We start from the raw sequence: 25,938 nt of genomic DNA, 5'->3' as shown, positions 1-25,938 counted from the left end.
TGGGGCTGCAGGGAGCAGAGTAGGCATGACTGGGGCGGCTGCTGCGGGGTCCCACCAGGGCAGCACGCTGCAGGTGCTTCTCACTGAAGTTCCTTGATAATTACCCGGGAAGTGTGTAGTGTGACTTCATATACAGTCAGCTGAAAGTATGTGGTGTTCTGATTAAAAATTCTGAAAATTTTCAAGACTTGATCTTTACCAGTGGGAAGAAGCAAGTATTCTTAAAACAAAGCTCAAAAGATACAACACAACATTTTTTTAAACAAAATGAAGGAAAAAACTGAGTTAAAATTGAACATTTTCCACTCTGCACATAATTTATCCAAAGGCCCAGAATGGATTTCCTTGAAGTTAACGAGGTGTGTTTCTGTTCAATCTTTTGAGTCTTTGCTGAGGAGGACTTCCTGTGCGGTGCTTCCATCTAGGTCACGAGGACAGAGGCAGTGCCCAGAGGGGCTGTTCAGAAGGGACCCAGCTCTCTCAAGTGCACCAGCACGCCTGCTGCACCCTCGGTCCTTTTATATAGGGGAGAAACATGAAACTCACTTTTATGCGACTTGCCTGAAAAGGATAATTTGATGTTGAATATTGTGTTAGTTTTGTGGCCTGTTTAATGCAATGCACAACACTGTCAGTGTTTGCCGAGGGTTTTGAGCACTTACTACCCTGGCCTATGTTTTCATAAGCAAAAGGTTTTTCCAAGTGTGAAATTTCTCACTGATGTCACAGTTAACAGAAGCACGGCAGTGCTGATTTAATGCACTGAGGCCTAAATCATGTATCATTAGTAGCATTGTTACTTTATTTGGATGCATTTAAAGCTTTTTGCCTGCATCATCTTTTCATCTGCAACAACTCTTGCAGTAGATGGGCAGATGGTACTGTTGCCAGCCTGGCCCTGTAGCTCACGCGCAGGTGCTGGCAGGTCACAGGTGGAGCCAGGCTGTAAGGCCAAGTGTCCAACGGTCACGGTGCTGCTTCCGTCTCCTTTTCATTCTGTCGGTGATCTTGTATATCTGCAGCATTAGTATCAAACACCACGGGGTTTTAGTAGCTCATTTTCTTCAAAAGTTTTGTTTTAATAATTATAGCCATTTATTTTGGGGGAAGAAAATTCCATAGCTGCCCTGAAAAGAGGAAGATTATTTCTGAATCTTTGGATTACATTTGCTCTCAGTGATTGTGTAAGAAAATTTTCAGTGTCAGCGGTGTCTGAAAGATTTTGCTATCTCCCCATTTAGGTCAGGCTCCTGTGGATTTTGTTCTGAATTCATGATAATTACACATTTTATCTGATTTGAACTTTCTGGCTATTACTAAGACCTGTGCTGTTTCCTCTCTAATAATAAAGGCCGGTTACTCAGCACCTATGAGGGTAGCGATTGGATAGCTCAGGCCACCTAGGGCCCTGTGTCCAGCCGATGGACCAGAACTTAGAGATGTCTTCCTCCCCTCTGAGCACTGTGCCCGCATCACGAGTAGCGTCTTGGGAATAATGCAGCACTTTAACCTGGACTTTTTCTTTTATGGGAAAGGACCAGACTCTTACATGGGATCTTCGGGAACAGCGATCGGGGCCCATGACGTCTGTCGGGAGCCGAGGGAGAAACTGTCTAAAAGGTACTTAAGTGCTGAAGTCGTGCTGGACGAGTACCTGCCTCCTGGTTGATGGCTTTTTCCTTTTCTCGCACCACCTTTTGTGAGCTGGACTGAAGTTTCAGAGACTCCTCTGTCAGCGGAGGTGCTCCTCGTCCGCGCCTCCGAGCACGTAGGCTCTTTGTGTTGCTGAGCCGGGTCCGTCTCAGGGAGTGCGTAGGCGCCAGGCTTTGTGGTCAGAACTTCAGAGCAAGCTGCACGTGCTGCTGTTCGCTTCACTGAAGGAGGCGGAGAAGTCTAGGACAAGGTCCGATGTGCTGCTCGGCCACACGGGGCCGACCCTGGTGCTGCCAGACAGCACACTGGCCCAGGGTCGTCCCTGAAGGCCCTTGCCTAGGTTTTAGGCCGAGCTGCCGTTGCCCAAACAGGCGTGACGTCAGTGACATGGAACTAACCGGCAGACTCCTTGGCACCTTCTGGGGCTCGTGTAGCCCTGGTGTATGGATGGCTGCCTCTCGCACACATGGGTTCATTGAAACACTGTTTAGTTAACTACTAAGAATTATCTGCTCACTGAAATTGAAGTTACTGGCTCTTTGAGAGTTGGGTGCGGCTGGAGAAAGTTAACATTTTAGTAAGGGGAACATTTTGCCCTTTTTTAACATGAGTTTAAATGCAGCCCCAACAATTTTAACTATAGGAGGATTATGGCAAAACTTAACAAAGAAGGAGTCTCTCCCTTAGAGAATTGTACTTAGTTGCCCATTATGCAGACTGACCTAATTGCTGACAGGCTGCCTCCATCTCGAACAGTAATAGTCTGTTTCCCTCTTCATGCAGCCAAGACACAGACTTGCCTGGGGGTCCTGGAGCCCCTGAAAACCTGACCTTCAGAGAGCGCCAGCGCCTGTTTTCTCAAGGTCAGGACGTCTCCAATCGAGTCAAGGCCTCTCGCAAGTTAACAGAACTGGAGAACGAGCTGAGCACAAAGTGAAGAGGGGAGACCCGCGTCCGCCTGCCCTCGGGGGGGCCCCAGGGGAGGGGCGCCTCCCCTGCCCTCGCGGGGCCCCGGGCAGGGGCGCGCTTCCAGCCTCCGATAGCTCCTGCACGCCTTCCAGTTCCAAGATGTTCTGTTGTATTTTACCAGGAGACTGTCATTTCTACAATTTAGACACTGTCTGCTTTCTTAATTATCGGACTCTCGTGAAGATAGCTTTCTTGTTAGTTTCTTTTTTTGAGTCTGGGTTTGAAAGGGGACAGAAAGAAGGGCGGTGTGATGAGGTGTTCCTTCTCCCGGTCTCCCACAGAGAGCACAGAAAAGTTCTCCTTCTGTTCTTTTTCAAAAGCGTTATTTTAGCTGTCAAACGGAGGCCAGCCTGGGCTCCCCAGACTGTGGCTGGCACTGCTCGGTAACGACCGCAGACTGTCCTGCAGGAGAGGCTTTATCTCCAGGGGGACCATGTGAGGACGTGCAGCTTCTGTGGAGTGGTCTGGAGCTGGCGTGTGGTGGCCCTCCCGGCTCATCTGCACAGTCGGGAAGCAGCTTAGACCGAAGCTTCCCGAAAGTAAGAAGTTCCATCCCGTTCCTTACAGGTACAGCCCTCCGGATCAACTCTTAAGTATTTGATTTAAAAATTTTTCTCCAGGAAGATTTTCAAGGTTTAAGCTTAGAAAATTTTATTTTTATAAATACTGGATATTATTATTATGCCAATAAACCGTTGGTGATTTTGAAGATGACAGTTAAGTTAGAAAGTTAATTAGATATTTCAGCTATTCCAGGGGATCTATGAAAGAGGATACCGTTAGCTGAACAGCGCCGGTGTGAACAGGAACAAAAAGGCCTGAGAGGTTAGTGGGCGGCGCTTGAGCACAGCTGTCGCTCAGCAGCGTAGAATTTGAGGGAGATCTCCATCGTCTGCCATCGGGGACGGGAGGGGCCCCGCCGCACTGGGGTCTGTAACTGAAACACTGTAAGAGGCGCTCGTCTGCAGTCCAGGCCGTTTTTCACTTTCTAGTAGAGTTATTTAATTTCCATGTGTTGAATGATTAGTTACCGCTGTCACTGCTTCAGCTGTGAGTACGTGGCTGGTGTCGGGGAGACGGACCTCACTTTATTATGTATCATGTGATGTTAAAATGCTAACTGCCTTTGTGATTATGAGCAGGTTTTCTATGTGACAAGCCCTGCTGTGGGTCCAGGTGACTTTTCTGCACCGTGTTCTTCTCTCTCAAGCGTGCGTGTGAGGGGAATGTGTGCACTTCAGGCAGAAGAGGGAGAGGCTCTCTGGCCTCGGGCGCCACTGTAATGAGAGGCGTGTGATAGCTCACTAAAATGCGGGCGCACACGCTTCCCGTCTGCCAGGTGCTTCTTCGGGAGCACGCTTCCACCACTCCCCTTGATGAGGGAGAGGTGGAGCGGGTCTGGCGTTTACGAAGGGCCCACGCGCTTACCCCCCGCGCCGGCGCAGCGGCCCCGAGCGCCGGCGCCCCGAGCCCACGCTCCCCTGCAGGGAGTGGTGCAGGGGAGCCACTGTCCTGCTGACGCGTGGAGAACGACAAGCACACGGGACGTGCAGACACGTGTAAATGTTTACACGCAGGGATACTCGTGTGTGTGGCTGTGAGCCCGTAAACGTGTGGGCTTGGCCTCGCACGGTTAGAGCAAATGTGAATACGTGTAAAAGTGCTTCTCATGACCGTGTTGTATGGAGAAAACACCAAAACTGCTGTAGTTTGCCATTTCTACTGTATTTCATTTGCAGCCTATTTTTAATAAACTTTGTATGTATTTAAGCATATTTGCACAGTTTTCCTGGTGCTGACAAAGGTGGTATCTGTAAAACCAGCCCCCTGCCCGTCCCCTCCCCACACCTCGTTCACTCCTGCCGAGTGCCCTTTCTGTGTCAGGCAGTGTCTGCGGGCCGTGGGGCGTCTGTCCGACCGCACAGACTCACCCGTGGGCTTCGGGTCCCTTTGGTGGCGGCTCACGTGCACATCCCAGGCTTTCAGGACCACTTTGTGCCTCAGCCATCCTGGGGGTGTTGAGGCTGCTTCTCGGCTACACTGTCGCTGCGTTGCCTCCCGCTGTAAACCAGACGCCCGAGGTGGATTTGAGCGTGAGGCCCCCAAGGTGGCTGGTGGCGGGAGTGTGATGACCTAAGCATGTCGGGCATGGTGGGGGCGGGCCTGGCAGTGCAGGCTCTGCAACATGGCCTGGCCCTCCGTCCTCACGGCCACCTGCATCCCACGGGGCCTCAGCAGGACTGTCCAGCCAGGCCAGGGCTGGGGGTTTCAGAAGGACTTCCACGGGGTACAGAGTCTCTCAGGGTTGTAGAGACGCGGGGAGATCTTGCAGAGCCAGAGGGGAGCATACTAGAACTGTAAGTGTTCACTGCTAGGATATTTTAATGCCCAAAAAGGCACTTAAAGTTTGGGAGGACAAAAACTTGAGGCTGTGTTGATACTGATTGAGTTTCATCTCCAGGCCCTCGGTTCTGGGGCTTCTAATGGCAGTGACGACTGCCCCACCGGGATCTGGCTCCTGGGTCACCGTAAGCGGCAGCAAGCACTGGGCAGCTTTCCAGCATGGCCACTGGACAGTGGTTTCCTCTATGCGTTGTGCATGGAAAGCTGATTTCAGAGATTTAGTTACACATCTGGGGTCACGTTGAGCCCCAGCAAAATTCAGGCGGACTGACTTGCAGAAGGGAAATCTGTATGAAAAGTGACTGTTTCCATTCCAGTGTTTGTCCAGTGTGTTCAGAGAAGTCTATAACCCCAGGAGATACGTGTTCGACTTGAAGTTGGGCTATAAAAGCCCATTTCTTGTAAAACTTACTCAACAAATGTGCCTGTTCTGTGCCAGTCCCTAGCAGCCCGAGCCTCCCGTGGCAGATCTCGGGAGACAGAAAAATCCAGCTCTTTTTTGTAAACGTAGTAACAATTTGTGAAGAGAGATGTGCAGGGCACTCGGAAGGCTGCTGGCAGGGCCCAGTTTAAATGCTGGAGATGGTGGAGTTCGCGAGGAAGCGTGCTGCCTTGGGGCGCGACGACTCCTGCGGGCAGACGGGAGCCCGAGAGCGGGTCGGGGCCGTTAAACCGCACGGGCTTCCTGCCCGTCTGAGAAGGGTGTGAAGCAGCCCTGTCCCAGGGTAGCGCGGGCCGCCTCCGGGGGAGGAGGCAGAGCCCACGTGTCTGCAGGGCTGGCGGGGACAGCACACCTGTGGTTGCCGGCCCTGGGTTTCGGGTTTGATGACCAGGTCGGTGGTGGCTGATGGTGGAGGCGGGATGTCGGGGCCTGGGGGGCCCAGCTGAGGTCAGAGCGGGGTCAGCGATCCCGGGGATGGCGCCAGCCAGACAGGCAGGTTCAGTGGTTCTCCTTTTAAGCGAGAACCCGTGTCGGTGCCTCCCGGGTTGATGGCAGTGTCTTCACGCCTTCTGTGGGTTAACCCTCACTCCTTCCTGCCCTGGTGCCGCTGGTGTTTTATTCTTTATGGAGAATCCCGGTGCAGGTGGCCTAAGCCTAAATGAGCGACAGTGGTTCCAACTTTACAGGGTTTTTAAAAACAGTATAAAACAGTAAGTGATCTAACAACAGAGAGGAGAGGCCTGAAAAACACTAGGCTGACTGCACAGCCTAGAAAATGTCCTGCCTCCTGGCAGTTTCCTCCTCCACAGGGACGGGCCCCCGACGTGGGGTCGGCCTGTGTGAGCTGAGCGAAGGACGGCGTGTCCACAGCAGGGAAAGCGGTGCGTGCGGGGCGTCTGTTGCTTGTCCTGCTTTCTGTTCTGAAGTATCGCGATTAGCGTGATTGAAAATTACTGACAGACGTGGACACTGGCCAAAACCCTCTCGATCTTCGGGAGTGGAGTTTCAATGTAAATGAACCCGTGTCTCCTGGGAGTTTGCGGTGGTTCCTGCTCATTCTTCCTGTTGTTTCATAGACCTTTAAGAACATTAACCTGACGGCTCAGAACTGGGAGCTGCGGTCTCTTCACTCCCCTCTGAACAGTCCGTGCGGGTCTCTCCTCTCAGAAAGGACCCCCTCCTCCTGTGGCAACAAAAGATGCGAGTCCAGTCCGCCACGGGGACTCGAGATGAGGGAGTGGGACTGCCGCCGTGAGGCCCGCGGGGGTGAGGCCCTCCTGGGACCAGGCGCCAGGACGGGCATCTCACAGTCCCTCCGTCCCACGCGGCCTCGTCTGCGGGCTGAGCTCCTTGTGCGTCCAGAGACCCCGCGGCGGGGCTTCCACAGGAGGTGGCAGGGAGACCGTCGGCGTGGATCCCGCTGGCTGCTGTTACAGAGAACCGGAGCCATTTGACTGGGGGAGTCCACAGTGTGGGCCGGGCCCAGTTCCAAGGACGGGAGAGCGCGTGGACATAGGGTCACTGCAGAGACAGCGAGGGGCCCAAGGCCCCCGACGGCCCAGCCACGAGGGGCCCTGGGAGCCCGCCTGAAGCCGGTCAGGAGCGCGCCTGCCCGCGGGGCCGGAGATGTGCGGAGACCTGCCGTCCACATGCCCGTCAGTGCTGTGCCCTGTTGTCACCATCCCTGTCCTGGCTTCATCACTGACACCTCGACCAAGCCGCGCGCCTGACCACGGAGCCCCGTTTCCTCGCCGTGCAGCCCGCGCGGCCCAGCGTGGGACGTGCTGGAGGGAGGCAGACAACTCGGGCTGCCTCCACGCAGCCTCTGTGACCCTGAGCGCACGTCCCTCTGATGAAGGAGGTCAGAACAGCGCTGTCTGCTAAAGCAGCGCTGACCCCTAGGAACTTTCGCGCTGTCCAGTAGCCACTCAGAAGTGTAGGTGGCTGGAATAAAATTTATTTTACTTTGCCCAGCATATCCACAGAGTGTAAGACGTCTTCACAAGTGACTCTGCATTCCTCTCCTTGTGGACCCTCACGAACCAGCGTGTCTCACTTGGGACATCCTGCGCAGACCGGCAAGTGTGGGGCCGAGCCTGCGGCCACCCCGGCAGCTCCAGGGCCCCGTTCTGATGAAAGTGAGTGGGTGTGGACAAGGTGACCAGTTCAAGCCACGTCATGAAGCGCGATGGCTTGCTTAAGCATGAGCCACAGGTGTTAACTGATTGTTAATAACCTCACGTCAGGGAGCTTTTTACGTTCATATGAATGCAGCTTTTGCGTTATGAAAGGCAAACTGTGTTCCTTTTTGGACAAACAGTGAAATTGAGGCCAGGAGTTCAGATCACACTCAGCTTCTGTTGACGGTCGGCCGGTGGTCCAAGCCGAACAGTGTGGGGTCCACAGGGCAGGTTAGCAGAGTGGGGGCCGTGGCTCTGGACTGGTCCTGGCTGCCCAGCGTCACACTTCCGGAGCCTGTCAGTGCCCGCCTTTCTTGAGCTGTAGACGTGAACTCTTAAGAGAACGTTAGCAGCTGCTGACCGCGTAATGAGCTTATGGCAACTACTAGCATAGAATTTTGAAAAAAGTTCTTAAGTATGAAAAATAATTACAATTTATCTGCCAGAAATTTACATATACTTTTATGGCTTATTACTCCTTTGAAGGTGACAAATTTAAAGTTTGTACATAGTTTTGTATGATTTCCTCTAGGGAGGAATAAAATTACTCTTGGCACGTTGCTAAATCTGAAACTCTGCCGAGACTGCAGTGATTTTCCAGAACCGTCTCCTTCCTCTGACCTGGAAATGCCCTCTCCTGCCCCAAATTGAAGACCCATAATGAGGGAGAGAAACAGGTTACAGATAACACAGGAATTTGTCTTCAAGGGAGGACTTCCTAGGGCAGGCTGCCGTGTGTGCATGTGGGGCTGGTGTGTGGGGCCGAGGACAGCTGTGAGTGATGTCACCTGTTCTCTGGGATGCCTGGGGCTTGTTCGTGCAGGTCTGCTGAAACTCTGCAGAGAACAAGCAGTCCAGAGGCAGAGGTGGCCACGAGAATGGAAATCTCGGTGGAGTCTTCAGACTTCGTGCCGGGAACAGGCATGCAGGGTATTGAGACCCCAGCTGTTGCTCTGGTTGCAGGCAGTCTGGAAAAACCTAATTCCAGTCACTGGTAAACTTTGGAGAGCTACAGACACCATCATAACAGGTCACTTCTCAGTTTTCATCTTCCTGGGCATTGTTTTTTCCTCTGGAAACATGAGGTAAGCTTGCAATAACTATTTACATAAATGACATAAACTATTAAAATGCTTATGTGTCCCAAGTGACAAGTTTCTGCTTTTCTGTTTAATGCTATTTAATCAAAGAAATGCATGCATGTCATTTATAAAAATCAACGTGTGGAAAGGCTTACAAACCAGGTCGCAGCTCCTCTGCCATCTCCCCCCACTTCCCAGTCCCTCTACCTAAAGGAAAAAGCAAGTGTTTTTTCCTTTTTAGTTTTGGACCTAAAATGCACAAGCTGCTCTTTCGTCCGTGGCACATAATTCTCATCTGTTCACGCAGCACCTTCAGCAAGGCCTATCCAGGCAGCCCCCCGCCCCAGACGGGCCACCCTGGTGTGTCTGTTGTGGGTGTACCTTGCGCGATGCTGGGGGTGGAGTTGCATAAATGGCATCGGCTGCCATTTCTCTCTAACTGCCACGTCTCTTGTGTGTGACCTTCCAGTCTATCCTGTCCCTCTGGGGCAGGGGCTTGGTTGCCTCACCCTCGATGACGGGCTTCTGGGTTACTTGCAACACCCTGCTGCCAAAACCCATGCAGCATGCGTATCCTCGGCTGTGTCCCTGGAGGCCCCCAGAGGAGACGTCTAGGGACAGGATGGCTGTCTTGTGTGCACAGCACACATACGCACGTCGGGCCTGCACACAGCACACTCATGCCCGTGCTTCCTCTCACAAGGCAGAGCCAACAGTGGCCTCACTGGCTCCAGGACTACACCTGCCAGCACGTTTGCCAAAGTGACACCTGGTGCAGTACTCCTGTCTGGTTATTGACCACTTTCAGGCGGTTTCTTGTGATTAACATACTTCGGAGGATGACGATTTAGCTCACTGGCAGGCTCTCCTGTCTGTCCCTGGCCTCCTCTGTCTTTGATTCAAGTTTTCAGCAGATACGTGAGCTCCTACGCATGCCAAACACTGTCCTTCAGCGCTTCAACGGTCAAGTAACTCTGCATCTAGTCTGCCAGCCATGCTCCCCCTGAGAACGGGGCGGCAGGACGAGAGGGATAGAGGCGCTATCTCTTACAGGTGGTTCCAACCAGAATCCTGGAACAGGGTGGGAGGAGCTGTGGGGGTGTCTCTGGAGAGAACTGTGGGCAGAGGGAGCCTCAGAGGCAAAGGCAGGGACCAGCTAGGAGGTGGAGGGGAGGGGCAGGCGGGCAGCGCATTGGCATCGCGGGCTCTTTGGGATTTACGCCGAGGGAAACGGGAAGCCGCTGGAAGGAGTTGATCTGACATTGTTAAAACCCCTGGAGGCTAGACCGCAGATAACTATCTTAACTAACAGTCAGGCAGTGCACAGAGGTGGCTTTGCAGTGATGGGGTGGAGGGGGGCTGTTCCTGTGTGAGTCCAGTAGGGTTTGTCCATGGATGGGATGTGGGCTGAGAAGGCAGATTCCAAGGCTGAGAGAGTGGGTCCCCAGCTGGGGTCTAAGCGAGCATGGGCCTGGAGGTGCTGAGGGCCCGGGCAGCAGGCCTGGTGCTCGACGGGATCTGTGCGGACATCCCCCAGGTGCCACATGGGCAGTGGGACCTACAGGTCTGAAAGGCAGGGGAGAGGGCGCGCTGGACACAGACGTGGACATCCTTGGGGTGCAGATGGCACCAGAGGTCCTGATACTGGATACTGGTGGAGAAGGACCCTAGTGAGACGGAGGGAAACCTGGACGGCGGGCGCCCTGAAAGCCAAAACCGCTGGACTTGGCTGTGTGGCCGTGATCTGCCACCTCACCTGTTTGCTGGCTGGGGGAAGCCTGGTCCGGGGTGCGGGGGACGGGCGCTACTGCTGACCTCCGTCCCCACTCCCCCGCCCTCCCAGGACCCAGACGCCGCCAACAAGGTGAGCTGTCATCCCAGCCCTCTCCCTGCCTTGGCTTTTAGGGTTTGGAGGAGGGAGGGCTCCTGCCCCTTGGTCTTCCCCCAGGCCCCGCGGACGGGGGGGCCGCTGGGAGGGCCTCACCCAGGCAGTCCCATCACATGTGTGAACACAGCTGCCCTTGTGGGCCTGCCCCGCCCAGGGCCCTGCTTTCTTGGTGTCTTCCCTCACGTGCTTCTGCCCCCGGCCCTCTTGTTCCTGCGGAAGATACATACTCCTAGGGAAAGGAAGACGCGATCACTTACATTTTAAAATTAGAAGGAAAAAAAAGGGAAAAGTTAGGTACTTTGCACCCAAAAAGGCTTGTAATTTATATGGAATTTGAATATCCATAATACTTAGAAAATAGTCTCCAAATTTACCTCCACCCCTCCCCCACGCTCCCCCATGCGCGCCCCTCCCTCCCCAGCGCGCCCGCACGCCCCGCCCCCAGCGCGCCGTCGCCTTGGTGCCCACGCGAGGCCCACGCACGCCGGCCCGAAGGCGCAGGCGCAGGCGCAGGCGAGGGCGATGCCGGCCCGGGGCGGGCGCTGGGAAGGCTTCTGGGAGCAGCGGGCCTGGCAGCTGCAGCGTCAACTGCAGGTGAGGGGGATATGGGGCGGGGACCCCCAGGCCATCTGCTGCCGCCCCATCCCCTCTCGGAGCGCTTGAGGGTTTGGACGGGTTGGGCGTCTCAACGAGTTAGAAACAGCACCCCGACCGCCAAGGGGCAGAGGCCCCGCGGCCTCCCCCCCGCCCCGACCGTTCACCTCCGGGCCCCCCTCACCCCGGCCCCACCCCAGGGCCGTCTGTCCTCTCCCCCGTCTCCCCTACTTCGCTGAATGTCTGCTCTTCTGTGCTAAACGTGGGAAGTCGGTGGTTGGGCACCAACAGATGTAATCTTTCTGTCCCGGTCCTCTCGGGTTACACAGTTGAGTGAGAGAATCATTAACACATCATCACCAAGTGAATGTCAGCTAGGAGAGGACCTGGTCAGAGCTGCCAGCCCTGTGCGCGCGCCTGGTACAGCCACCCGGCCTGGAGAAGGCGGGGCGTCTCCCTGCCAGCGCAGTGGTGAGATGGGAGAGGTCCCCCTCCCTCAGTGGGGTTCAGGGGTCAGGGTGGGACTGTCTGGGGAGGGCAGCATCCCGGATGCGGCTGCGTGGTGGGCGGGGTTGGGGTGAGGGGACCCTTGGGCACAGGAGGCGCTGCTGGTTGAGGCTGAGAGCCCGGAAGAGGTCAGTCCACGCAGGGCCAGCACGAGCGGGCAGGAGTCTCTACGGCGGGAGCAGGGAGAAGCAGCTGAAGAGATGATTAGAGCCGATTTGGGATGTCACTTTGCAGCAGGCAGTGGGACCAGGGCAAGGTCGGACACGCAGGGCCCAGTTAGGAGGCCATCGTAGGGCAGGACCTCTGGATGGCAGCGTGAGGACCTCCGCGGACCCACACCCGAGCAGGGCGGGCCAATCTGGTGATGGCTGGAGACAACAAGCTCTTTCGGCCCCTGGGCGTCGCCCTGAAGATACATCAGATGAAGAAACATTTATCCAAGGATATCTGTTGCGTCTACCAAAACTGTCCCAGTAGTGACAGTCTGCGGCTCCCTTCCTCCCACCACCTGCGCCCAGCCTGTCGCTGGCTGTGAGGGGCCAAGAAGATGGCCCCCCTCTCCCCTCAGCTCCCAACCGAGGGCCACTGTACCTCACCGGGAGGGACAGACACCAGCGTGAAGTTGAAGAGGGTGAATACCTGGTGAGTGTGATAGAGACTGGGGGCTCCCTCCTCCACCCGGCCTCCACCAATAGGGTAGAGGCTACCCAAAACAGAGGCCGAGAAGGCTGGGGTCTAATTGCTCTGCCCCAGCTCGCCAGCACAGAGGCTCCTCTCTGTGTCCTCGCCTCCTCTGTAAGGCCACCAGTCAGGCTGGATTAGAGCCCACCCTGACGGCCTCATTTTAACTTAATCCCTGCTTCAAAGGACCTCTCTCCAAATAGTCACATTGTGAGTTCCCAGGGGTTAGAGCTTCAACCTGTGAATTTGAGGTGGATACAACACAGCCCATTACAAGCAACAAGCCAAATCACAGGAGGTGGCCAAGAGCCCTCCTGGGGTTAGGAAACCAGCTTCCTAAGAACCGAGCCTCGGCTTAATTGGACCACACAGTGGAGAAATCTATTCCCCAGGCCATGCTGAAATAATGGAAACCCTCAATCAGTAATCAGTGGGGCTGAACAGGTGGGTGTGATACCAAAGGAGGCAGACAGACTTCGCAGAGCGGCCAGGAGGGACAGCCCTGCGGGAATCCACTGTGCGGCGCCAACGCGCGCTGGGGCCGGGCTTCCTGGAGCTGCTCTGGCCTCTCCTGCCGCAGGGACGCGGGGTGCCGCTGAGCGCGCAGCACAGCCGCGGCCACTAGGAAGCGCACGGAGCCTGTGTCCGGAGTTCCTGCAGTACGTTACCTGCAATGTCCAGTTTTCAGCAAAACATTATGAAAGATGGAAAGAAACAGGAAACTGAGACTCTGCCGCAGGGGAAAAAAAGACAACAGACAACCAGTGAGAGGACCCAGGTGCTGAATTTAATCAACAATGACCTCGAAGCAGCCGTTATAAATGTGTTTAAAAAACTGAACGAAACTACACTTGAAGAAGTAAAGGAAAATGTGATATTATCTCATCAAATAGAAAATATCCATAAAGAGATTAAAAAAATTTTAAATGATAATCCTGGGGTTGAAAAATCACTGAAATGAAAGCATTCTCTAGAGGAACTCGAGTGGATTTGACAGCTTACAGAATGGGAGAAAATATTTGCAAATGATGTGCCTGACAAGGGCTTAATTTCCAGAGTATATAAACACTTATACAAATTAATAACAAAAAAACAAACAGCTCAATCCAAAAATGGACAGAAGACCTAAACAAGCAATTCTCCACTGAAGACATACAAATGGCCAATAGGCATATGAGAAAATGCTCAGTATCACTAATTATCAGGGAAATGCAAATCAAAACTACAATGAGTTGTTACGTCACACCAGTCAGAATGGCCTTCATTAAAAAGTCCATGAACGATAAATGCTGGAGGGGGTGTGGAGAAAAGGGAACCCTCCTACATTGTCAGTGGGAATGTAGTTTGGTGCAATGGAAAACAGTATGGAGATTCCTCAAAAAACTAAAAATAGACTTACCATATGACCCAGGATCCCACTCCTGGACATTTATCCAGAGGGAACTCTAACATGCACCCCAGTGTTCACAGCAGCACTATATACAATAGCCAAGACATGGAAGCCACCTAAATGTCCAGTGACAGATGACTGGATAAAGAAGTTGTGATATATTTATACAATGGAATACTACTCAGCCATAAAAAAGAATAAAATAATGACATTTGCAGCAACATGGATGGACCTGGAGATCATCATTCTAAGTGAAGTAAGACAAAAAAAGAAAAATAAATATGAAATCACTCATATGTGAAATCTTAAAAAAAAAAAGAGGGAAAGATACACAAATGAACTTATTTACAAAACAAACAGACTCAGAGAGAAAACAAACGTATGGTTATCAGGGGTTAAGGGGGTGGGAAGGGATAAGCTGGGAGTTTGAGATTTGCTGGTACTAGCTAGTATGTATAAAATAAACAGCAAGTTCCTACTGTATAACACAAGGAACTATATTCAATATCTTATAGTAACCGATAATGAAAAAGAATATAAAAGCAAATACACGTCTGCACATGTATGACTGAACTATTATGCTGTACACCAGAAACTGACACAGCATTGAAAACTGACTATACTTCAGTTAGAAAAAAAAAGAGTGGATTTCAATGGACAAAAAAATAAAAAAATCCGCAAACTTAAGGTAGGATGGTAGAAATTATGCAATCCTAAGAACAGAGAGAAAAGTGGAAGGAAGGAAAACAAAGTAACCTCAGAAAAAGATGTGAAACCTTTAAGTGCACCAGCATACATGTAATGGGAGTACCAGAAGGAGAGGAGAGACAGGAGCAGAAAAAATATTCAAAGAGGTAGTTGCTCAGGAATGCCCCAAATTTGCTGAAGTTTGCAATATATTATTTTAAAAAAGGCTTAATGACCTCCAAGTAGGATAAATACAAAAATACCTACACCCACACATGTAAAACCTTGAAAGAGAAGAGCAGTTGTCACGTCAACCCTAAACGGTGCTGTCTGATGTCTCATCAGCACAATGGAGGTCAAGGGCAGTGGGGTGACCTTCAAAGTGCAGAAAGAAGAGAAAGGCTGTCAACCAAGAATCTTACAGCCAGCAAAACTCTTTCAAAAATGAAGATAAAATAAAAGCAGCCCCAGATAAACAAATCTGAGAAAGTGTATTGCTAACAGGCCTACCTTATAAGAGACACTAATGGAGGTTCCTTGGGCTGAAAGCAAGTGACCCGCATGGAAACTCAAATTCACAAAGAACGCCAATGAAGATAATTATGTAATTACATGTCTTTTTCTTCCTTCTTCTTTTGATTGATTTACAAAGCAGTTGTATAAAGCGATATGTGTATAATTGTATTGTTGGACCTATAACATGTAAAAATGTAATAATTAGACAAAAATAGCATAAAGGTGGTGGGTGGGAGTAAAATTTTATTGAGGTAAGAAAATGTTACCAGAGGCTAATTAAATCCACAGGACCAAATGAAGAGAACCAGAAATGGTGAAGAAAAGGGGAAAAAAAGAAAATCCTTTAAATAAATACTGGCTGTCCTTTGTTTCTGCTGCTTCTTTAATGAACATGGAACTATGCAAAGTAATAAATAGAACAATGTAACATTGCATTCATTAACGTATATATATCGATGTAATGTGTGTAACACCAGTGAAGGGGAAAGGAGCATGCAGCTGTGCAGGGATAGTGTTTCTGCACCCCACCAGAATAAGTCTATAAATGTGAAGTAGATTCTTCCAGGTTCAGATTATAGGGTCAGCCCTAGAGCAACCACTAAGAAAATAACTCAAAAAACAGTGAAAAAGATTATCAAAGGAATTAAAACGTTACACCAGAAAATACACACTTGATGTGAAAGAAAGCAGTAAAAGAGGAACAAAAATGGCACAAAACACATAGGGAAAAGAAGTTAAATGTCAGGCATAAATCCCTGTCAGTGACGTTAGAGTGTGTAGATTAAGAATTCATTCAAAAGGCAGACACTGTTAGGCTGCATAAAAAGCAAGACCCAGCTGTGAGCCGCCTGCAGGAGACACGTTGGAGGTTCAAGGACAGAAGTAAGTTGAAAGTGAAGGGGTGCGAAGAGATGTGTTACATCACCGTCAAACACAAGGAAACTGGTAACAGACCAAATAGACTTTAAGACCAAAAAAAAAAAAAAAGTTACTGGAGGAAAAGAGGGACATTTTAGAATGACAGAAGGGAAGACACACAAATTATAAACGTATGCATCTAACGACAAAGCTCTAGGATTGGTACAGCAGAAGCAACAGAATTGAAGGGAGAAATGGGCAATTCAAACATAGCAGTTGAAGACGTCAACACTTCACTTTCAATAATGGGCAGGTTGGGCAGCAGACCAACAGCGAAACAGGAGGCTTGAACAGCAGCCGAGCCGACCGGACCTCACAGGTGTCCCTGGGAAGCCACCCGCCCAGCAGCGGGGCGTGTTCCTCTCCAGTGCACAGTGAGCCCCTCCGAGCTGGGCCACGTGATGGGCCCCGAAACAGGCCTGAGTGAGTTGAAAAGGACAGGAATCACATAACATGTTCTCTTATTGCAATGAAGGGAAGGTAGGAGTTAATGACAAAGAAATGTAATGAGTTCACAAATACATGAAATTGAACAAGGCACTTCTAAATAACCAATAGATTAAAGAGGAGATAAAAAAGGAGGTTAGGCGATATTTTGAGATGAATGAAAATTAAGATTCCACATACCTAAATTTGGGGGATTCAGCCAAAGCAGTGCTTAAGATGCTTTACAGATGTGAACACCTCTGTTTAAAAAGTGGAGAGATCTCATGTCAACAAGCTGACCTTCCACCTCAAGACACTGGGTGAAGCCAAGACAGTGAGAACCGAAGCCAGCAGATGGGTGGAAACAACGAAGATTCAAGTAGAAATGGATGAAGCTGAGACTAGGAAGACAGAAAATCGACAAAACCAGAAGTTGGCTCTTTGGAAAGATCAACAGAGTTGACAGACCTGTAACCTGACTGACTGACGAGAGAGAAGAGCACCGTGAAGAACAGGAGCGAGCAGGCCGCCAAGCTGACAGGAGCAAAAGGGCTTAGAAGGACACGCTGCGGACAGCATTGCTCAGGAGCTAGGTGCCCTGCAGGAAATGGTCACATGCCTTAAAAACAAACTTCCAAAGCTGATTCCAGAAGAACTAGAAAATGTGAACAAAACTGGAATAAGAGATTAAATTAATAATAAAAAGTTCCTCACAAAGTAAAGCCCAGGCCCAGACAGCTTCACTGGTGAATTCCACCAAACATTTAAAGAAGAATTAACTTAACAAACGTCCAGAAAATAGACAAGGAGGGAACACATCCCATTCCCTGAGGCCAGTATCACCCCGACACCAAAACCACAGAAATATCCCAAGAAATACAGAGTGACATCTCTTAGGAATATAGATGCAAAAACTTTAAAAACTATGAGCAAACTGAATACAGCAATATATGTGTAAAGGATTATACATCATGACCAAGTGGGATGTATCCCCAAAAGGCAGAAATGCAAAGTTGGTCTAGTGAATTGGTGAATGTAATAGACCAGACCCGTAAAGGACAGAACCCCCGGGATCATTTCTGCAGACCCAGAAAAAGCGTTTGACAGCCTCCGACTCCCCTTCGTGACAAAAGCACTCAGCCTGATGAGGGGCGGCGGTGGAAACCGCTCAGCCGACGTCACACCTGCTGCTGAGCGGAGCAGGGAGCAGGCTCGTTCCCGCCGCTTCCGTGCGCCGTCGTCCGGAGGTGCTGCGGAGGGTGGTTAGGCAGGATGACGGGGGGCGGCATCTATGTCAGAGAAGGAGAAGTAAGACTACTTCCATTTGCAGATGACAGCATCTCACGTGCAGAAAATCCTAAGGACTCCACCGAAAACACAAAAAACAAAACCACACTAAAAACCAACTATTAGCACGACTGAGTGAGCTCAGTGGGGCTCGGGGGCGCACGGCCTGCATGCAGAAATAACTACACTTCTGTTCCACGGCACAGGCAGCATCACCAGAGAAAACAGATTACTTTGGAAGAAATTTAACCAGAGAAGGGCAAGGCTTGTACACGGAAATGATGCTCTGATTCACTTTTTTAGATTCCAGATATGGTGTTTTTCTTTCTCTTTCTGACTTGCTTCACTTAGAATGACGATCTCTAGGTCCGTCCATGTTGCTGCGAATGGCATGAGTTCTTTCTTTGGCTGAGTAGTGTTCCAGTGTGTGTGTGCGTGTGTGTGTATGTATGTGTGTGTTTACCACAACTTCTTTATCCAGGCGCTTGGTTGCTTCGAGGGATTATTTTTCAAGAGGTAAGACTGACTGAACGTGGTAAGAGAAGTCTAGCCGACTCCCAGGTTTCTGGTTTTCTAACCAATCACAAAGAGATTGTTGTCCTAAAATGAGCACAGTTCTCTGTGAGCCGCCTGTCAGCAGACTGGGGGGAGGACGACTCCCCAGCACAAAGGACCACATCTGAGCCCACGTTCCTGGAATCTGATGCATCCTCTGCAGTAATGGTACGTGGCCAGTACTTCAGCTCCTCTGCTGAAAACCCTGCCATGCCTTCCTCACCATTCACAGCTGCTTCCCTGGCTTAGGAAAACCCCGTCCTGAGCCCCAGGCTGGCTGGCCTTCTCTCTGCTCCTTGAGTTGCTAAGCTCGTTCCTGCCACAGGGCCTTTGCAGAGGCTCCCCCTTGCCTCCCGCCTTGGGGAGCCACGGGTCCTGGGTTCATATCACCCTGTTTTGATTCTGGCGGAGCTGCCGTGGTTATTTGCCCCCTCCCCTTGCTCATTTGCTTCTCCACTGGGATGCGGCCTCCAGGCCTGCTTTGTACACCGCTCTGTCCCCAGCACCTGGAAAAGCACCTGGCACGAATAGATTTCTAACAGATGTGTTTTGAATACGTGAATGAAAGGAAAGAAATGGCGGAGTTTGGAACCTGCACAGAGGTCACCCGGAGAACGTACTGGTTGGGAAGTTCCGAGATTCTGTTTCTGAAATTCCCAGAGGCTGCTGGCCTAGGGCCCACGCCTGGGGTGGGGGTGGGTCGCAGCCACGGCATGGGTGCCTGTCAGGGTCCGGGGCCCCTCTAGCCCGTCACCTCCGTCGTTCTGCAGTGGGTGCATCCTTGCACCTGGGGATGCGGTGTTGGTTCCGAGGAAGGAAGGGACCGCTCGGCAGTATCACTGATGATCGTTTCTGTCTGGACCCTTGGTTGCAGGCGAAAGAAGAGAGACTAGTGGAAGCAGAAACAGAAAACGCTGTTCTCCACCTGAGGCTGGCGCAGGTAAGGCGCTCAGCCGTCTCGGGGCTGAGCTGGGCCGGGGCCAGCCGCTGTGCCGCGGAGCCCAGTCTGTCTCTGCCGGGGAGGGGTGGGGGCTCATGCTCCTGCTGTTTTCCGTCCAGTGGGGACGCTTTCGCTGATGTTTCATGTGTCTTCTTACTCGAGCCGGGCTTGGCTCCTGGCTGCTGCTCATCTCTGCCCACAGGCATTAGTGACAATTTAGTGAGGTGCTGGCGCTGTCTAGCCGGCTGTCCTGGGGATGACCTAGGTCCGGGCTCACTCCATCCCAGTGCAGGCGTCGGCATGCGGGGTGCTTCCGCTGCAGCCCGCACTGAGGTCACTGCGGCCTCGCCCTTCGGCCGAGAGACAAGCCTCTGAGCAATCCTGCCCACGCCATCTGCCTGCCTCGCCAAGACAGAGAAGGGGGCCCTCAGACACCTCTGCCCCACGTCTCCCACAGGCGTGCTCCTCACGGTGGGAAGGAAGGAACAGTGGAGAACAAGTGGAGAACGTTAGGTGGAGGCTGACTTGTCTTACTCCTGTGTGATTCGCCGTTGCTGCCTTTGGTGAGCCGAAAAGTGGCCCCAAAGATGCCAGGTTCCAGTTCTGGACCCTGTGGATGTGACCTTCTCTGGGGAGAGGGTCTCTGCAGACATGGTGGAACTTGAGGTGGGAGGTGATGCTGGGCTATTGGGGGCCCCTCAGTGCCCCCAAGTGTCCTGATAAGAGGGAGGTGGCAGTGATGTGAAGGAAATCAGGGAGACGTCGGGAGACGCCGACACAGGCCGCAAGAGGTGGGAAGGAGCCCCTCAGCCTCAGGGGCATGCAGCTCCGCCCACACCTGGATGATTCTGGAAGCCTGGCCTCCAGGAGGGAGAAAGAACATTTCTGCTGTTTTACCCTGTGTGTGGTACTTGATCACAGCAGATTAGGGACGCACATGCCCCCATTAAATAACCGATGCTGGAGTGTCCTCATCCTTAAATTCCACCTCTGTGAGGTCCGAGCCCCTCAGTGGGGGCCGTCTGCAGACTCTTGACTCCCCTCCAGGTTCATTGAAAACAGTTGCACTAAATTTGCTGATTACTGTGGCTATCTGTACCACCTCTTAAATTAAGGGAATATGGGTTTCTTGGCTCATTTTTAAGCTGGTGATTTACTGGCACATCCCAGCACCTGTGTAAGGTGGCCTGTCTCAAACACCGGCCCGTCTAAGCCTGAGCTTCCATAAGCTGACCCCACTTTGTCTCCACTGCACTTCACAGAGCTGGTGAGGCCGGCGTCCTGGACACAGGACCCCCGTGCTGCTCGGGTCACCGCAGGTGTCCCTTGGGGGTGTGGCTGCCGAACTGCTGGAGTGGCTGTCCAGCCCAGTGCTGTGGGGCCCGCAGGCCGCCTGCAGGGTCAGCGTGCAGAGCAGCGCCGCTTAGATCTGTTTGTGATGTGCTCTCTGTTTGGGGAACACCAGCTGTCTTGCTAAGCATCATTTAGGTGAAAAAACTTTTTACGTTTAAGGCCATCAGACATGCCACGTCCGATAAAGCCTGTGAATTGTGGGGCACTTGTACTGAGTCCCCTGCAGTCTTTTTCAATAAGTAAGAGACAGAGCATCTTCGTCTCTGTAGCCCACATCTGCTCCCACTCGAGGTCCGACGTGGTTAGCCCGGCCCCTCGAGCTGCTGGAATTGGATCCTCTGTGTCTGCGTGACGTGTTCCCACTCTGACCCCCAGCCGTTGTTGGTTTGACCTGTGTTTTCACTGGGTGGGGGCGTGGGATGCCGATCAGAGGGAGAAACTCTTGGCGGTGGTTGGTGGCTTGTAAGAACAGTGTGACAACACAGACACCTAAATAAACCCCGTGGGAAACAAAGCCAAACAAAGCAGAAATCCCAGCTTGTTAACTTTGCCACAGGACAGGGGCACCTCCTGGCCCCTCCATGGCCGCAGCTCGGGCCAGTGTCCCTCCCGGCAGCTGTAAGGGGCCTGTCTCATCCCCCCACAGTCCTGTCCTGTCCTGTCAGGGTCATCTGAGTGTGTGGACCCATCCATCTGTCCCTGCTGTGATGGTCTGACGTCCAGACCACCCCTGGCTTCCTGCTGTTGTGGAAAAATGTGTTACAGCTCGGTGTTACAGCTCAGCGGTGACAGCAACCTGGATCTGGGCAAGAGACCAACCAGCACTCAGAGAGCTGGAGAACTCAGGTTTATTACGCCAGTGGGCCCAGAGGAGTTAACACTCCAAGCTCTGGACCCCGTCTGTAGCTTTACACAGGCTTTTATAGGCTGCCAATTTACACTTTGCAACATCATATGCAAATGATATATAACGAAAGTTGACTAATTAGGAACAAGTTTTATAGAAATGGACCAATCAGGAGGGAAATAACCAATCAGGAGTGAGGGAAATGGACCAATTAGGAGTGAGGGAATTGGACCAATCAGGAGTGAGAGAAATAACCAATCAGGAGTGAGCTCCATGCAAATGAAGTACTACAAATGGACCAATCAGAAGTTAGGGAAATGGACCAATCAGGAGTGAAGGAAATAACCAATCAGAAGTGAGCTCAGGGAACCAATAGAATTTTAGGGGTAAGTAAGCCGTTTCAAAGGCAAAAATTGAGGTAGAGCCTCTGGGCCAGGGAACTGGATGGTGCCGGCAGGAGAGCAGTGGCCCTGCCTGGGGGTCCTCCCTGTCTTTTTATGGGGCTTCCCGCCTCACTGTGAGGTCTGTCCCTCCACACCTGTCCTCCCCCTGAAGCACCCAGGGGGATCTCTGCACATGGACCTGCACTGAGTGTCCCCCACGGCCTCAGTCCTGTCCTTAAACCCCTGTGTCTCACCCCTCTCACCAAAGCTGGTGGGAGCCTCTAGGCTTCTGTCCAGCTGCTGGTCCCCCCACCCTCTGGGCTTGTCCATTGCTGTTCCCTGTGCACCGGCCCTTCTGGTGCCCTCAGACCCTGCCTGGGACCCTGGTGCCCACACAGCCCCGCAGGGTGGGTCTGAAGTTGCCTGCAGCCTGGTCAGCAGCCCCTGGTGTGCAGACTGGGGCCCAGTGGACAGTCGGTAAGTGTTCTCCCCCAAGAGAAAAAGCACCTGTTTCATTTCCGAGGATTTAAGACTCTGAATCATCTTCTCCTTTTTTTCTTCCACAACAGTACCGAGAAATGATCGAGAAAAGTGGTGGCGAGGCCGCCCAGGTGCGCGTGCAGTGCGGGGACCAGAAGCCCCTGCAGAGACCTGGGCCCCTGGCCGCGAGCCGACTCCGCCTCGTTGCTCAGGTAAATGCCCCCGAAGTCCGTCCTTGCAGACATGGCGACTGCTTGTGCTCAGTCGCTGGTGGGGGCCACTTCCCCGTGGACTGTGTATGCGGTGCCTGTCAGATTAGATCTCCTCCTATGCAATGAAAAGCAGCCTTAGTTTAAGGAAGCAAAGCCCCTCAGTGTAGCTGGCGTGGATTTTCCATCACGGGTGACTGACCTGGTCTTGCGTATTAATAAAATTATCGCCGTTTTCATAATCAGTTGCAGATGGTCTTCACTCTGGGAGTTGTGCTTTCTAACAATATTGACTGAATTAAATGCACAACCTGAAACTTGAGAGTTTTGTTTTATTCGGTGACTTCCTGAGGACGGGAGCCGGGACACAGCCTCTCGGATGGCTCTAAGAGTCTGTTCCAGAGTGGCAAGGGAGGAGCCAGGAGATGTAGGCGTTTTTTTTGCAACAAAGGCCAGGTAGTTGGAACATCAAAAGATGACTGTTAATTATAGAAAACCAGGTATTTCAAGTTAAGGGATTTAGTGCTTCTCTAGGCGTGGGAAGGCGCAAAGGTCTGGGCCCACTGAAATCACTCCTTTGATGTCCACCTGGCTGTCCAGGGCCAGTGCCCTCTTCTTTCCCATCCTGAGTCCCCTCAGGGGGCACCGCTGGGGGTGCTGCGGAGCCCGGCTGCCTGCTGGTCTGCGTGCTGAGTTCCCTCTGCTCGCTGTCGGGGGCGGCGGTAGCGGCTGATGACGTGATGGCACAGCATCCTTGTTTACTGATGTGGCCGCAGTATTTTTCATCCACAGTAAATAGAAGGTCAAACCTCAAAAAATGATGGGGAGGCTGTGCAGAAACAGGCAGAGGCGTTTTGGCCACGATGCATCGCGCCCGTTTCCCGAGGCTGTGCTGCACTTACAGGGTTGTCGAACGTTCTGTCACAGCTGCTCTCACTGTCACTGCTGTCAAGTGGAAACCTGGTTTGTACGTGTCTGGCGAAGTGGGGCTCGTCAGAGACGTTGGGAAGCCGGATTCCACACACCCACCCCCTTCTCCAAGGTGGACACCGCTGATGAAGAGCTTTGTTCACCTTCTGTTACAAACAGTGTAGAAGGAAAAAGGTCATCATTACAACAGTGACACCTCCATCTGCAGACAAGATTAGCTGGCCCTCAGGGGCGGTTTGTTTGTGTGCCCCCCAGCCATGAAGTGCATAACTGTATTTAGAATGGGTTTATATAGAATTAATTCTTTATTCTCTTCCAACTGAGTGAAATCAATCCATCGTTGAATAAAGTATATAACTTTATCTGCATGTCATATAGTAAAAAATACTTTAAAATTCAATTTAGTTTTGATGTTTTATCAAAATGTTCCCCGAACAGATGAAATTATCTCCATTTTATAGCAAAAAAGACTTAACAAAAGAGACAAAGAACATCTGTTTGAGTCCAGTTAAGTTTTGTGACTTGAGCGTTTGATAGCGGCGTTAAACAGTAGCACCTGCGTTCTTTCGTTCTGTGGACGTGTCTTCAAGCCAAAAAACCTGCAAGTAATTTCAGGAAGTAAAAAGGGGGCCTTACGTGTAAGATACGACTTATCAGTTGCATTGTTCCCAAAGTTCTCTGAACGCTGTCGTGTTTGTGGACCTGGAATTCCATTCTGCACGTTTATACCCCGCCCTGCATTGTTCGCACCCTGGCTCCGGATAGCACAGCTTCCAGGGGGTGGTCTGGAGAGCACATCAGAGCTTTGTTCCCGTGAAAGGCGGGCGGGTGACGCAGAGACCGTGGGACGGTGCCAGAGTCACAGGGAAGTAAACAGCCCACAGAGAAACGTCCGCGGGGAGCGCTTCTCCACCTGCAGCGAGCGAGCTGTCCTCCTGGAGGAGCGGGCGGGGGGCTCGATTTTCTGAAATACATCTAATGTGTAAACATATAGTCGCACATGCTGCTTTGGGAAGAGCTGACCCCTGGTCTATTGGATCAGAACGTCGGGAAGGGAGCCTGGGCGGGTGCACTGTGGAAGCACTCCACCCGCGACAGTGGCCAGAGCCTCTGGTTAAGGACAGATCGAGCTCGTGCGTTACTGTGGGGCTCGTGTGGTCGCACCGTGCTGACCAGTGGTGATAGTCATCGCATCACTTGTGTCTGCTCCTGTTTTGCAGAGACTGAAACGAGACGTGGAGGCGCTTCACTCCTGGTCTCTGGGCCTTTTCCAGAGGTACCAGCATGCTCAGCGGGACTGTCTTTCTGAAATAGTGACGGCCGTCCAGAGGGCTCCACTCTGCCACGAGGCCCTGCCACGTAAGACGGTGGCCCCGACCGACAAAGAGCCGGTCTGGTTTCAGAGTCCATCTCCTTTGACCCCGAGGGCAGAAGCAGGTCCCAGATGGCCCAGCGCCTCCACTCTCCGGCACTGCCGCCCTGAGGGAGGTACTCCTTTGCTCCGCTGACCTCACTACACCTTCTTGACCTTGACCCTGTCCCTGAGTTGAGCCCGTGTCAGGTTTTCCTGAAGTCTGGAGCTCTCCCTTCCTTTCACAGCCTCCTCCTCTACTTGGGGGATCGTTGATCACTTTAAGCTCTGGTCCTTGGTACCCACAGGGGTGACTCCCCACCTGACAGCCCCCTAGATCCCCCTTCCTCCCCTGGTCCCCCCCTCGTCTGCACGCCGAGCCCGCTATGAAGTCGGGAACGTAGTGCCACGACCCTGAGACACATGTCTTTCTAGGAGGCTGACAGATACTTTATTTCGAGTGACCCAAGTGCCCAGGGCCCATGTCCCCAGCGCTGGGGGCAGGAAGGAGTGGCCGTGGCCTGGGGACCCTGTCGGGGAAGCTACTCCAACGTGGGTGGACTGGTTCTTTCAGCCGCGGGGCCATTGGAGGCAGGGTGTCTGGAGCGGTCCCTGCAGGAGATGACCGAGCGGTATCAGCAGGAGAGGCGTGAGCGCAGGCGGCTGCACAACACTCTGGTGGTAGGTGCCCCTTGTCCCCCGAGACCCTGTCCACCCTGTGGTTCAGAGGAAGCAGCAGGGAACGACCGGGGACCGCACATCAGGGCGGGAGGCCTCGTGTGCGCTGGAGAGGGGCGGTGGCCCGGGCCAGGCTGGTGTGCACAGGGGCAGAGGTGACCAGAGCCGCACCTGTGGGACCCCCTGCCTGGACGTGCTGGGCCGGGGGTGTGAGGGTGAGCAGTAGACGGTGAAGGGGAGACCGGCAGAGATGGAGAGGCTGGAGTGGGGGTCCAGGAACTGTTTGGAGCGTGAGGTGCCCCTGAGACGCCGGTGGTCAGGGGCTGCAGCCCCTCTTTGCCAGCTCTCATCAGCTGCTTCTCTTTTGTCACTTGCTGACTTTTTTTTGAGCCATTTTTTCCATTTAACGGAGGTCCCGGGGATCGAACCCAGGACCTGATGCACGCCAAGCACGCGCCCCTCCTCTGGGCTACGCCCCCACCTGCTGACTTCAAGGAGTGAGATCTGAGACCCTGTGACGTTTAAAATGGAGACTCTGGTTCCCACTTGCCAGCCCGAGGCTGCTGGGGATGAAGATTCAGTTGACGAG

The 25,938-nt window shown here is 52.5% G+C and overlaps 2 protein-coding genes across 25 annotated transcripts in view; both read left to right on the top strand.

Moving 5' to 3' along the window:
• AFDN (afadin, adherens junction formation factor) overlaps nucleotides 1-4,397 on the top strand; it is a 122,591-nt gene extending 118,194 nt beyond the window's left edge. For all 16 annotated transcript variants that reach the window (XM_074367967.1, XM_074367964.1, XM_074367961.1 and 13 more), the window contains 2 exons: nucleotides 1,536-1,620; nucleotides 2,437-4,397. In XM_074367967.1, the coding sequence (XP_074224068.1) occupies nucleotides 1,536-1,620; nucleotides 2,437-2,590 (239 nt within the window). In that variant the 3' untranslated portion in view covers nucleotides 2,591-4,397. The remainder of the gene's footprint in view (nucleotides 1-1,535; nucleotides 1,621-2,436) is intronic.
• Nucleotides 4,398-11,723: 7,326 nt separating this feature from the next.
• KIF25 (kinesin family member 25) overlaps nucleotides 11,724-25,938 on the top strand; it is a 44,532-nt gene continuing 30,317 nt past the window's right edge. For 3 of the 9 annotated variants that reach the window (XR_012508440.1, XM_074367974.1, XM_074367978.1), the window contains exons 1-4: nucleotides 11,725-19,118; nucleotides 22,271-22,393; nucleotides 24,541-24,808; nucleotides 25,246-25,352. Coding sequence is in view for 8 of the 9 variants with exons in the window: in XM_074367974.1 (XP_074224075.1) it covers nucleotides 18,972-19,118; nucleotides 22,271-22,393; nucleotides 24,541-24,808; nucleotides 25,246-25,352 (645 nt within the window). In the remaining variant the exon portion in view is untranslated. Of the gene's footprint in view, nucleotides 19,119-22,270; nucleotides 22,394-24,125; nucleotides 24,809-25,245; nucleotides 25,353-25,938 lie in introns of those variants that run through there. The other 6 variants (XM_074367975.1, XM_074367977.1, XM_074367976.1 and 3 more) reach the window with 6 other exon arrangements.

Source organism: Camelus bactrianus, chromosome 8 (genome assembly GCF_048773025.1).
Source record: "Camelus bactrianus isolate YW-2024 breed Bactrian camel chromosome 8, ASM4877302v1, whole genome shotgun sequence".
Classification (NCBI taxonomy): Eukaryota; Metazoa; Chordata; class Mammalia; order Artiodactyla; family Camelidae; genus Camelus; species Camelus bactrianus.
Note: the sequence above shows the minus strand (reverse complement) of the source record. Positions and strands in the feature narration are given on the sequence as shown.